This window comes from Glycine max, chromosome 4, assembly GCF_000004515.6.
Source record: "Glycine max cultivar Williams 82 chromosome 4, Glycine_max_v4.0, whole genome shotgun sequence".
NCBI lineage: Eukaryota > Viridiplantae > Streptophyta > Magnoliopsida > Fabales > Fabaceae > Glycine > Glycine max.
This window is the reverse complement of record NC_016091.4, coordinates 16,646,556-16,658,334: the sequence shown is the minus strand read 5'-3', so window position 1 is coordinate 16,658,334 and position 11,779 is coordinate 16,646,556. Positions and strand designations below refer to the sequence as shown.

Sequence of the window (11,779 nt, the reverse complement as noted above, 5' to 3'; positions counted from 1 at the left end):
ATGATATACTTTTCTTGACCAAAAGAAGTATGATATATTATTTTTCACTTGGTTTTTCTCCTGCATAATTGTTCCAGTAAAATTTTAATGAAACACATTCTTAAAAAATGAATATTTTCAAGGAAAAGTGCTATGAATATGTATTAGTGAGTATTCAAATTCTTAAAGTTATGGCTATTTATGTTTCACCTTCATTCATTAACCATATTCGATCTGAGTTACAATTTTATATCTATAAGTAGGTTAATATCAATCGTATGGAAAATGGGAACAAATTAAACCCCTATTTTTTTATTCTATTTGTTTTCTATTTTCTTTTATTCGTGCCAGAGAATGCCTCTCCTATGGAAGTTAAATCCTGAGTTAGTGAGTCTCAAGAGAAGTCTTTCGTGAACTGTTCCTCTATAATGTGAACTTGGGGCAATGTCACACTCTTTCCTCAAATATAGTGGATACTTCTTGGCGGTCGATAGTGGTCCCTCTCCATAAGGTTCTAGGTGGCTATCGCTCATTGGTGTAGTACATGTCTCTGTGTGTGGCATAGTTACTTTATCACTCTGAGATGTTAAGGCATGTTGTCCCCTTATCTTGTCGTCACATTCTTGCACTGCAATGTCGCATTGTCTATGACATGTCAAGGTGTGGTGTGCTTAATTTGCGGGAGTCAAAGATTGTCTGGGGTATGTAGTAGGTTGTCTTTCCAACTGTCATCCTCCACTTGGGGAGCTTGTACCTAAGGTATGGTTATTTCATGGTTTCTCATCCTCGTGTAGTGCTCTAGGCCTCTCTTCCAAGGAGGACGATCCACCTCTGCTTCTAAATTCTTATGGTTTTAAGTCACTTTCATAATAATTCATGCCTTAATAACATTATTGATACTTTTATTTTTTTCTTCTTTTACAGCTTTTTTTTTGTCTGCATCACATGTATTCTTAATCGGAGATTATTATGTTTAAACTTGAAACATCTAATTAAACTGAAATAACTTATGCCAATTGATCTACACTCAGTGGTTCTTCTTCTAAAGCTTTCAAGATTTATTCTTCCGTACTGCCCACCAATGTTATCGTGGCAAATAACAAAATGAAATGTGTATCTTACTTTAATTTTTATGTATTATTAATATTATACTATCAATTAATTAAAAATTATTTTCAATATTAACTTTTAAAAATAATTATCACAAAAATTAATAGTGTTAATATTATATAATTGGATAATAGTAAAAGAAGTTTAACACTGCCAGTTGAATCTAGTTAAATTATTTGTGTTTTACCCAATTTCTTCAAGTAACCCCACACCAATAACTATAAATGTTAGTGCAAAAACAACTTTTCCAATTGCTATCTAAAGTCACAAATGAATAGTAGTCTTCTAAATAAAAAAATCAAGAAAATAATTTTTTTAATGATTGTGATATTGTCGTTGTAATTATCATTTCATTCTATTAAGTTTTTGCTTTATGACAAGAATTTTAATACTCTTTCTCCAGGCAGAATTTGTTTTTTCAATACATTATGTTATTGTTTGAGTTGCAAAAAAGAATTCTAACATATGCCTATAACAGGGAGAGTGGTTTCAAATCAACAATCACTCTCACGGGTTGGAAGTGTTGCAATTAATCTTTTACACACAAGTTCCAAATTCTCAAAGGAAGAATCACTTATGTAATTTATCAAATGCGTGGCATTGATTCTCAGTATATCTATTGTTATGATCAACAATTCACATCCATTTAATTTGTGTTGGATAATTAATGCTCCCACAAATAAAATTATTATTCATACCTATAAAGGATCCTTTGTGAGAATACATATAAAGATTATTCAATAGATAAAATAATAATAAACACAAGAATTTAACGTGGTTTGACACCTCTTGTTTACATTCACGAAATCATTTCAAAAAATATTTCACTATCATAAAAAAATATTACAAGATTGTAACCTACCCTAAATAATGGATCACTCTACAAACCTAAGTATCTCACTCAATGGTTACATAAAATGATAACACTCTCACACAAAAATATTTTTCTCTTAATAAAGTGACTTAGTTTCACAATCTCTCTTCTCACATACTCTCTTCATGTGTTATTTCTCCAATAATTTTCTTCTTTATTTATAGTGAAGATTGTCACCAACTATAATAAATAAATTTTCTTATAAGTTAAAATAAAAACAACTGATGCATCCATTCATTTAATAAAATATAATCTTTCACTTTACATTTAAACTACCTAAACCTTAATAATAAAGAAATTCAATTCCCCCTGTACCTACACTTTTAGTTTATAAGTCTATAATTTGTTGTGCTGATCTTGAAAGGAATATGGGAATGAGGCATCAGATCGATGCACTAAGACTAGATTCAGAGCAATGTACAATGGTATATCAATTCATAAAAAGTTCAAACCACTATCAGCCTCAGTGGGATCTGAATCAGGACGTCAGCTTCCTTTAAAAATGTAAAGTTGTAGAAAATTCCAAAATTGTTCGGACAATTATTATGCGAATTGAAAATAGATAGAGATAAACTTCACGATTAATCTCTTTTATAAATTAATTAGTTTGAAGTGCTTAGAAAATTAAATAAAGCTTATTAGAAAGAAACTACACTCCTTTTTGATTAATGGGCAATTGGAGAATTTGCCAACAAGGTACAACATGATGGACGAAAAGATGACATGCCGGAGAAAAAATAAAAATAGAAAAGGCCATCCCTATCTTTTTTCCTTTTTTTTTTTTTTTTATTGAAACTAGGTGAGAGCTCAAAGAAAGGCCATCCCTATTCACATTTCAATTTGGTGTTTTCTTCTTCTTCTTTGGTTAATTGTTAGATTTCATGGGAGGCTCAGGGATAGTCTCATTAATCATATGTGAAGAGACCTTGTTGGAATCGGATTTCAGATCAGTGGAATCAATAAGTGATTCTGGGTTTCCATCAAGTTGAGCACCCTTTAGAGGCAAGGGTATATCGTCTGCCACGTTCTTCTCCACTTGTTCTTTGTGCTTTCCCCAAAGAACTGAGTATAAGCCTAAAACGATTAAGATGGCACCAAGCACACTGCACCAACAAGCCCAAAGTCAAATTCTCCAACAAGTTTAATGCATGATTAGAAAAGTTTGTTTTTTTAAATAAAATTCCCTTAAAAGTTAAAACAAAAAGTGATTATTTCATTAAATTAAGTTTTATTAAATATGGATATGACAACTTAAAATAAAATCTTGGAAAAATAAAAAAAATTACTTTGATTTTTATAAATAGAAGTTTTTTATCACTAAAATCTATATTTTAATTTGTTTGTGTATGAATTGATATTTGTACTAGTTTTGTTTTAAAATGTAAATGGAAACAGTGGTCCTAATATATATGTTCTTTGTGGGTACAGAAAGGGCAGTAATAATTTAATTAAATTTTCTTTTGGGGTACAGAAAACGTCGTAATATATATGCTCTTTAAAATGTATATGTTCTGTTAAATACACATGTTTTTATGGGGTTACAGAAAGGTGGTAACATTAAGGTGAATATTCATTGTACACATGAATATATTAAACTTAGAATAAATATATACATGTGAATAGGAACCAAAGATTAAAATTATATTATTTATCTCCAATTCCTTGTCCCTTTAGTTGTTTGGAAAATGATGATAACAAAAAAATTTGCCTTATATCATGAAACGACCGGTAATGTTTTTCCCTTAAGTAAGTTCTATTGATAGAACTTTTTTTTATCAGTTCTATTGATAGAATTTAAGAGGTGTTGTTTTGTCTTAACAGCTATCCAATTTATAGTTAGAGCGGGGTAAAAGCCACCAAGTCCAAGTAAAATAAGTGGTTTAATTCGATTTTTGTTGTTGTTGTTGTACAGTCCAATTATAAAAGATTTTTTTGTTGTTTATTTTTTTGTCGTTTATAATTAACTTAACGAGTGCATAATTTGGCTTGATTTATTTTAAACAATCATTTTTTTAATATTATCTGATAATATTTTTAAAAGTAATTATTTTCGTTAAAAAGGGTACTTAAAGGTGGGAATAGGAACCAATGATTATAGAAATTTACCCTCCAAGAAAAATCTGCTCTGCAAGGATAAAGGAGCCCATGATGGCTACAATGATCATCATCAGAGGGCTAAATGCAGTTGCGAAAACAGGACCTTTCTTCTTAATTACCAATCCTTGGACATAGTATGATATGCTTGATGTAACAATCCCCTAATGCAGTACACAGATATTATACTAACATACTATTAGAGAAAGCGCCCTTAATAATTAATTAAATGGAAGAAGAAACTATAGTTAATGATCTTATTCTTACAGCATAGGCAGCGGCAAGCAAGTTCATATCCCAGCCAATTGTCCACACAGATGGCTTGTGTTCCATTATGAAAGTAACAGCAATAGCTTGAAGAGTGCCTATGAAGCAGATAAGTGATGTGAGGCTTAGCTGGTGATTTTTGTAGGTTTCAATGGCTTTGGCCTGTCCAATAAACATGGAACAAAAATGTTTATTACGTAACGTACGTCAACAAACACAGGCATACAAAGAGAGAGAGAGCACAAAAAGGTGCCAAAAATTTGCTTTATGGTGTGTCAAGTAATTAGCATATATGGAATCTATCTTTTATTATTGAAAATCATCAATATTAGAAATTATATTTCTTGAGAATCATATTTTCTGAAAATATCATATACGTTTGGTATATCTAAATTTCCAGAAATAAAAGACATAATTATATTAAAAAAAATCTCATCATACGAAATTGGATTCCAACTCTTTTTTCAGAAATTTTTTCAGTGAAAAACTTAATTAAAAAATTATTTCTGAAAATGATTTTTAAAATATTAATTCATACTAAATATTGGAATTAAATTTTTTGGAAAACTTTTAAAAATAAATCTCCCTACCAAACCCCCCTTAGAATAATGATAAACATCTCCCAAATGGGATTAATTGAGGTAAGAAGAAGATAGAGATATATAAAACTAGAAATGGAGAAAATATTATGTCATAATGTAATGATATTTTCCGTTGCTTTATGAGAGATGGGAATAAAATGGAATGAAAATAAGATGCAAGAGAAAGTGAATATATATTTAGTATTATCCTTTGCTTTATGTAGTCTTACTTGTAAAACAAAGAGGGATGCCCAGGCAAGAGTGGCAATGATTAGGAGGATGGAGCCAATGAACCAATCCTTGTCTGAATATGTTGTGGTATATGTTGCATTATTGATTTGCCCATGATGAGGTGCATGTTTGGTCCAAACCATTTCCACTCTAGGGCCTTTGTACAAGGTCATCAACATGGTCCCAGCCACCGTCACCAATGTTCCCACCACCTTGGCTTGGCATCTCACCTTCTTCATGTTAATCTTCTCCATCCTTTTCACATAATCCAATCCTTAGAGACAGAAAAAAAGAAAAAAAACCTTCAAAAATAACTTTTCTATTGGAATTATCTTAATTTTACCGGCATAATACTGCCATAACAAAAGTCATGGCAGGAAGCACGTTGCTCATTGCACATGAGAAGGTTGGGGAGGTTAATTTCAACCCAGCATAGTAGAAGTTTTGATCAATCACAGGCCTGTGTACAATAGTAAACACTTGATATGTAAGCAACTTATTCATTTATGAATGTATTTAGTTCTTTGAAGAAATAAAATTTTATAATAAATCGATGATTTTCCAAAATTTTAATGAAACAAACTTGGTCCAAATGTATATTTAGTGCATCAAATTATGGAACTAACCCAAGTAGAGCTAGGAAAAATATTTGCATGAAAATTGGGAATTTTATCCTCGGTTGAGCTTTCCTGAAATTGAAACCATGCATTAGCATTAATTTATAATGCTTTTATATTAAGAAAACAAAAAACTTCTGATGGCTTGCTATAAGGTGCATGCTTATTCAATGAACCTTTCAAGGATGAAGGCAAATGGAGCGACGACAGCAGTGGCAAAGGCATGGCGATAAACAACAAGTACATAGTGGCTCATGCCACGGTTGAGGGAAACCTTAGTGATAATGTTCATGCCCGCATAGCCAAATTGTAAAGCAATCATGGCAAAGTAGGGTTTAGAGTTCTCAAGGAAGTTGGCACCACTTCTAAGCTTTTCAGTGGCCATTTCGGTTATTATTTGTTGGAGAATTTGGAGGGGCTTTGTTTTGAGAAAACGGTGGAAATAAATATTAGAGAGCCAAAAGGAGGACACAATAAATAATAGAGAACCAAAGAGAGGACACTGTAGAATAATGGAAAGAACACTTGGAAGAAGGTTGGTGTTTCTTCCTAGGGAATAGCATGGGAAGGGGTCTTATTATTTATACCAACCTGGAATGCAATTGTCTACGTCATATGTATGCTTAAATGTTTAAATTCCAAGGCCTTTCTCTATAGTGGAATAGAAGTAGGAATCACTTTCATAGGGGCAGGTCGATATACGCACATATATTGGTGCTCGGATAGAAACTTAATTACGAAACAAAATGAATTTTATGATAATATATAACGGAATCAAAGAGACTTGATCGAGTAACCAATAGCTAGCATAGTGGGTAGATATTAATTTGCTCCCTTAGCATGCTAAAAGGAATTGGATTCTGAAATAGGCTTGGCTGGATAAACTTTACTTTAATAATTTTCTATGTTCCAAAACAAATTTGTATTAGCGTCAATTGAGAATATACTCTCTTTGCGTTCACAAAAAAGTATAAATAAAAGAGATGAACATTTACGTGCGGCCAAACTTCTGTAATAACATTTTTGAAAAAAAAAAAGTTAAGTTCATTTGCAAAATTGTATCTCTTTATATAGTAAATTCCTTTCATAATATTCCTGAGAGAATTTGAGCATTTATACATTGTTATTATTTTTTTTCATATTTTGATTTAATTATTTTGTACCCTTTTATATTCATTATTTTTTATCAGATAAAAGGAAAAATATCATTACTATGGCCTATGGGTACAGGGGTACCCTTTTCTATTCATTATTTGTAAGTAACCTAGTTCTCTAAGCATTCTCACAAAACTAGTGGATAATCCACTTATAAGTTATATAACAATAATTGATTGTACTTTTTGTAACATAAGATTGTTTAATTTTAACGTTAAACTTGTGAAGTTTTTTATAAACCGATAAGGTGATCACACTACTAGAAAAGTACGGTTCTATAACAAACATTCTAAGACGGTCATAATACGACGCGCTGACATGTCTCTTAGCTTGCTCAGCAATCTCTAAAAGCTCCCTTAACTGTTCTTGTCATTGAAAAGGTTGGCTGTTTCAGGTGGCTGAAGACCATGATGAGTCCTCTGTGCATAAGGTGGAAATAGGTCAGGCCGGCCTATGGGGGCCTACGACCTGACCTACATAAAATCTGACCTGCACTAACCTATTTAATTAAAAGGTTAGGTTCAGACTTTTTTAAAAGCATATTAAATTAAATAGACTAGGCTTAGGCTTATTAAAAAGCTTTATAAGCCTGATAGGCCGGCCTATATATATGTATATATACTTATACTATTTTTTGGATACCAATATATACTTATATTATTTTTTTGATACAATTAATATGTTTTTTTAAAACTAGCAGACTCTGATTACACAACTGCTCCATAAACTTCCATTCCTATAATTAAGTAAGACTTTAATTACAATTTAGGTGTGACTCATGTGCCCCTTTATATTCTTCATTATTTTTATTAGCTTTCCTATTTCCTATTCCTGTTAACGTTTCCTTTTTCTTTTAACTTTCCTATTGCGTTCCTATATTCCAGAGCAAACAAAATCATATCCTTTAATTTAGGTGTGAGTCATGTGCCCTTTTATATTCCTCATTATTTTTATTGGCTATTAATGTTTCCTTTTCCTATTAGGTTTCCTTTTTCTTTTAACTTTCCTATTACGTTCCTATTCCAGAGCAAACAAAAATCATATCCTTTAATTTAGGTGTGAGTTATGTGTCCCTTTATATTCCTCATTATTTTTATTGGTTTTCCTATTCCTGTTGACGCTTCCTTTTCCTATTAGGTTTTCTTTTTCTTTTAACTATTACGTTCCTATTCTATTCTAGAGCAAACAAAAATCGTATCCTTTTCACTTCAAGCTTTGATAAAGGTAAAACTTCAAAACCTTGCCATTTTCTCTTTCATCTTGTTATTCCTTTACCAAGTTTCATTATGAGTCTTGATTTAGGCATGTTCACGTTGGTTTTTTGTTACTTGGTGATATATGATTTCTATCAATACTTTTTTGCATGTCATTATAACTATTATATTTAGATAGCTTTTTCATTACAAAGGCAATGTAGTTTTGGGACATCAATTTTAATGGTTCCTCTTGTTGTTGTCCTATGTTGTGTCATGTTTTAATTCATATTTTTACTATGTTTAACAGATGTCTTCTCCTTTGGAAATTAGTGAACCAATAACATCCACTCATACAAATGATAATGAGGTGAATGTACAAGTTCCTGCAGATTCAACTCAAGTAGAAGCTAACAATGAAGAAAATGAACATCAAGAACCAGTTGTCAGGAGAAAGAGGAAAAAAACTTTAGTTGTTTGGAATGATTTTGATGAAATGGAAATCTCCCCTGGGGTGAAGAAAGTTGTTTTGTAGATACTGCAAAAGTAAAATTGCTACTGGTGGAACTGGGTCAAGTACTACCCATTTGAAAAGACATTCCAACAGTTGCATTCAAAAGAAGGCTAAAACAACTGCTGAAAGTAGACAACCCACCATTCCATTCCAGCCTTCAAATTCAAATAACCCTTTTATGATTCCTAGTGTTAGATACTCTAATGAAAAGATGAGGGAAATAATTGCAATTGCTATCATGGTTCATGAATATCCTTTTAGTGTTGTTGAGGATTCTATTTGGATGTGGGCCTTCCAATATGCAAACCCTAATTTTCATAAGATTACTCATAAAACTGCAAGAAATGATTGTTTGGCACTATTTGAGATGGAGAAGAAAACATTGAAGAAATTGTTAGAAAGTGTGAGCAAGATCAGTTTAACTACAGATATGTGGAAATCTAGCCATCAAGTAGTTGAATATATGATTATTACTGGACATTTCATTGACGCGGGATGGAATCTTCAAAAAAGAGTTTTATGTTTTGTGAAAGTGCCTGCTCCAAGGCGTGGTATTGATGTTGCTGATGCTATTTTTAAGTGTTTGAAAACTTGGGGGATTGAAAATAAAGTTTTTTCAATATCTGTGGATAATGCCTCTTACAATGACTCATGCATAAGATGTCTCAAAGAGAATATATCTCTAAGTAGTAAGTTATTCCTTGGTGGCTCTTTGTTTCATGTTAGATGTTGTGCTCACATATTGAATTTGTTAGTGCAAGATGACCTTAGTACAATTAAGGATATCATTTTCAATATTCGTGAAAGTGTCAAATATATTAACCACAACGATGCAAGACTAAAGGCATTTTGTGATGTTGTTGAGCAAAAACGCTTGAAAGAAAGGAAACTTGTTATTGATTGTCCAACAAGATGGAATTCAACCTTTAATATGTTGTCAACTGCTTTGAAATTTAAGACTGCATTTGCTTCTTACAAAGAAAGAGAGCCTCACTATAATTATGCACCTTTACTTGAGGAGTGGAATCAAGTTGAGAAAGTTTGTAAGCTGCTAGAAGTTTTTAATCTTGCTACTCATGTCATTTCAGGTATAATAACAATTTATTTTTTTTGTATTTTGTTATATCACTTTGTTATCCCTAAAAGTCTTTAATATAACTATTATTTAAACGCAAGTAGTGAGTATCCGACTGCAAATTTGTATTTGGCAGAAGTTTGGAAGGTTAAAAAAATACTTGATAAGGAGATTGAAGATGAAGATCTCTTCATGAGGGAAATGGTAGGTCCAATGAAGAAAAAGTTTGACAAATATTGGGGGGAATGTAATATGTTGATGGCTATCGCAAGTGTTTTGGATCCTAGGTGCGAATTTCATATGGTGAGTATATGTTTTCCCTTGATATATTCTAAAGAAGTTGTTGATGAGAATATAAAGAAGGTGAAAAGTTCATTTGAAGAATTGTATGATGAGTATGTAGGTCTATGTTTACAAGAGTCTACGTCTAGTGTTGTTAATTTGGATGATAATATTTCATCATCCTCCCAATTCAATACTTCAGTTGTCACTAGTTTTGACGAAATTATGAGCATGCTACGTGAAAAGGAAGTTGTTTCTCCTATAAAATCAGAATTGCAAGATTATCTTGATGAAGGTATTTATGTTCCTAACACTAATTCCTTTAGTGCTTTGGACTGGTGGAGGAACAATAACATGAAATATAAGATATTGTCTAAGATGGCTGCTGATATACTAGTTATTCCAATTTCAACTGTGGCATCGGAGTCCACATTTAGTGCTGGAGGTAGAGTAATTGATGAATTCCACTCTAAATTAAACGAAGAATCTGTTGAAGCTCTAATTTGTGGTGGAGATTGGTTTCGTCAGAAATATAATGTGAAGAAAAAATCAAAGGTTAATCTTACTTATTATAATTTTTATAAGTAATATTTAATCATTTTTTAGCAACTTGTTCATTTATTTATGAAGTGTTTTTCCATCCAGTAACTAACATATATGTATTTTTCTTCTTATTTTGAAGGCTGAAAAAGAAGAGATACAAATCACATTGAAGTTTTGATTGTCTTGTCTGGTTAGAGAGCTTGCATGCTGCATTGAAATTCTTATGGTGAATCTAGAGGAACTAATGATGAAATGACGTTACTATTAATTTTATTGGTAGATATTTTATGTACCAGTTCTGTTCAAATGGAATGGAGATGTAGACTTTATTTTTTGGTTGTAATAATTAATATGTTGGTTTGATAGACTTGGATGATGCTACCTCAAGTACGGGGTTTTCTTTTGTTTTGGATTGTTTTATATCATCTGGTGATTTCTGTTTATATTATTAATATATTTGTAGGACTACCAACTACATTAACGTTAGATTAAAAATTAAGGCAAATTATATATTAAGGCCTTGTTTAGCCTATTATAGAAGGTGTGTTATTTTTTTTTTGGTAAAAAAAACTAGGAATATAAAAGATATAATGTGAAGAAGGCTTTTAAAAAGGCTATTAGGTCAGACTAGGCTTTTAAAAAGGTCAGGCCGAGCCAAAATAAAAGCCTTTGATAGGCTATAGGTCAGGCTCAGGCCTCAAAAATTCATCGTAGGCTAGACTCAGACATTTTAAAGTCTGGCCTGGCCTGGCCTATTCCCACCCCTATCTGTGCAGCTGCCCACTGTGCTTCTCTCCCTTCTTGATGTAGCTCCATGTGGAGCTTGTAGGCCTTGGATCTTCTTCATCAATGGATTCCTTTACTTCTTGAGGTCTGATTGTAGCGGAATGGAGAAGGAGAAAGATGAATGGAGACGCCACTTCAAGTAGAAGATGAGTCTAGAAGAAGCTCACCACCATAGGAAGTCATGGATAAGAGCTTAAAGGTAGAAGAAGATGAATGAAGGGAGAGAAAGAGAAGAACATGAAATTTAGTGCCTCTAAAGAAGTCTGAACTTTGAAGTTTAATTCTCAAATGATCAAAGTTGAAAAAATGCACACACATGACCTCTATTTATAGCCTAAGTGTCACACAAAATTGGAGGGAAATTTGAATTTCAATTCAAATTGTTGGATTGAGTGGCCTCAGAATAATAATGAAGGGGGGGTTGAATTAATTATTCCTAAACCTTTACTAAATAAAAAACTACTCTTTTAAGGCTTTT

The 11,779-nt window shown here is 32.0% G+C and overlaps 2 protein-coding genes across 2 annotated transcripts; one reads left to right on the top strand and one right to left on the bottom strand.

The window, feature by feature from the left end:
- Positions 1–2,601: 2,601 nt before the first annotated feature.
- Positions 2,602–6,438, bottom strand: LOC100804359 (WAT1-related protein At5g07050). The gene is made up of 7 exons (XM_003523876.3): positions 5,930–6,438; positions 5,763–5,825; positions 5,480–5,596; positions 5,136–5,391; positions 4,325–4,486; positions 4,070–4,221; positions 2,602–3,066 (listed from the first exon to the last, which is right to left on the bottom strand). Exons 1-7 carry the CDS (start codon positions 6,136–6,138, stop codon positions 2,829–2,831), a joined length of 1,197 nt encoding a protein of 398 aa, XP_003523924.1. The 5' UTR covers positions 6,139–6,438; the 3' UTR covers positions 2,602–2,828.
- Positions 6,439–8,826: 2,388 nt separating this feature from the next.
- On the top strand, positions 8,827–10,560 carry LOC106798500 (zinc finger BED domain-containing protein RICESLEEPER 2). The gene is made up of 2 exons (XM_014775095.1): positions 8,827–9,703; positions 9,827–10,560. Exons 1-2 carry the CDS (start codon positions 8,827–8,829, stop codon positions 10,558–10,560), a joined length of 1,611 nt encoding a protein of 536 aa, XP_014630581.1.
- Positions 10,561–11,779: the final 1,219 nt, after the last annotated feature.

Coding starts and splice junctions, on each gene's coding strand:
- LOC100804359 (XM_003523876.3), bottom strand. CDS start 6,138: ATGGCCACTGAAAAGCTTAGAAGTGGTGCCAACTTCCTTGAGAACTCT. Junction 5,392..5,479: donor GTTATGGCAGTATTATGCCG/GTAAAATTAAGA, acceptor TTATGTGAAAAG/GATGGAGAAGATTAACATGA. Junction 3,067..4,069: donor GAGCAGATTTTTCTTGGAGG/GTAAATTTCTAT, acceptor TTGTTGGTGCAG/TGTGCTTGGTGCCATCTTAA.
- LOC106798500 (XM_014775095.1), top strand. CDS start 8,827: ATGAGGGAAATAATTGCAATTGCTATCATGGTTCATGAATATCCTTTT. Junction 9,704..9,826: donor TGCTACTCATGTCATTTCAG/GTATAATAACAA, acceptor TGTATTTGGCAG/AAGTTTGGAAGGTTAAAAAA.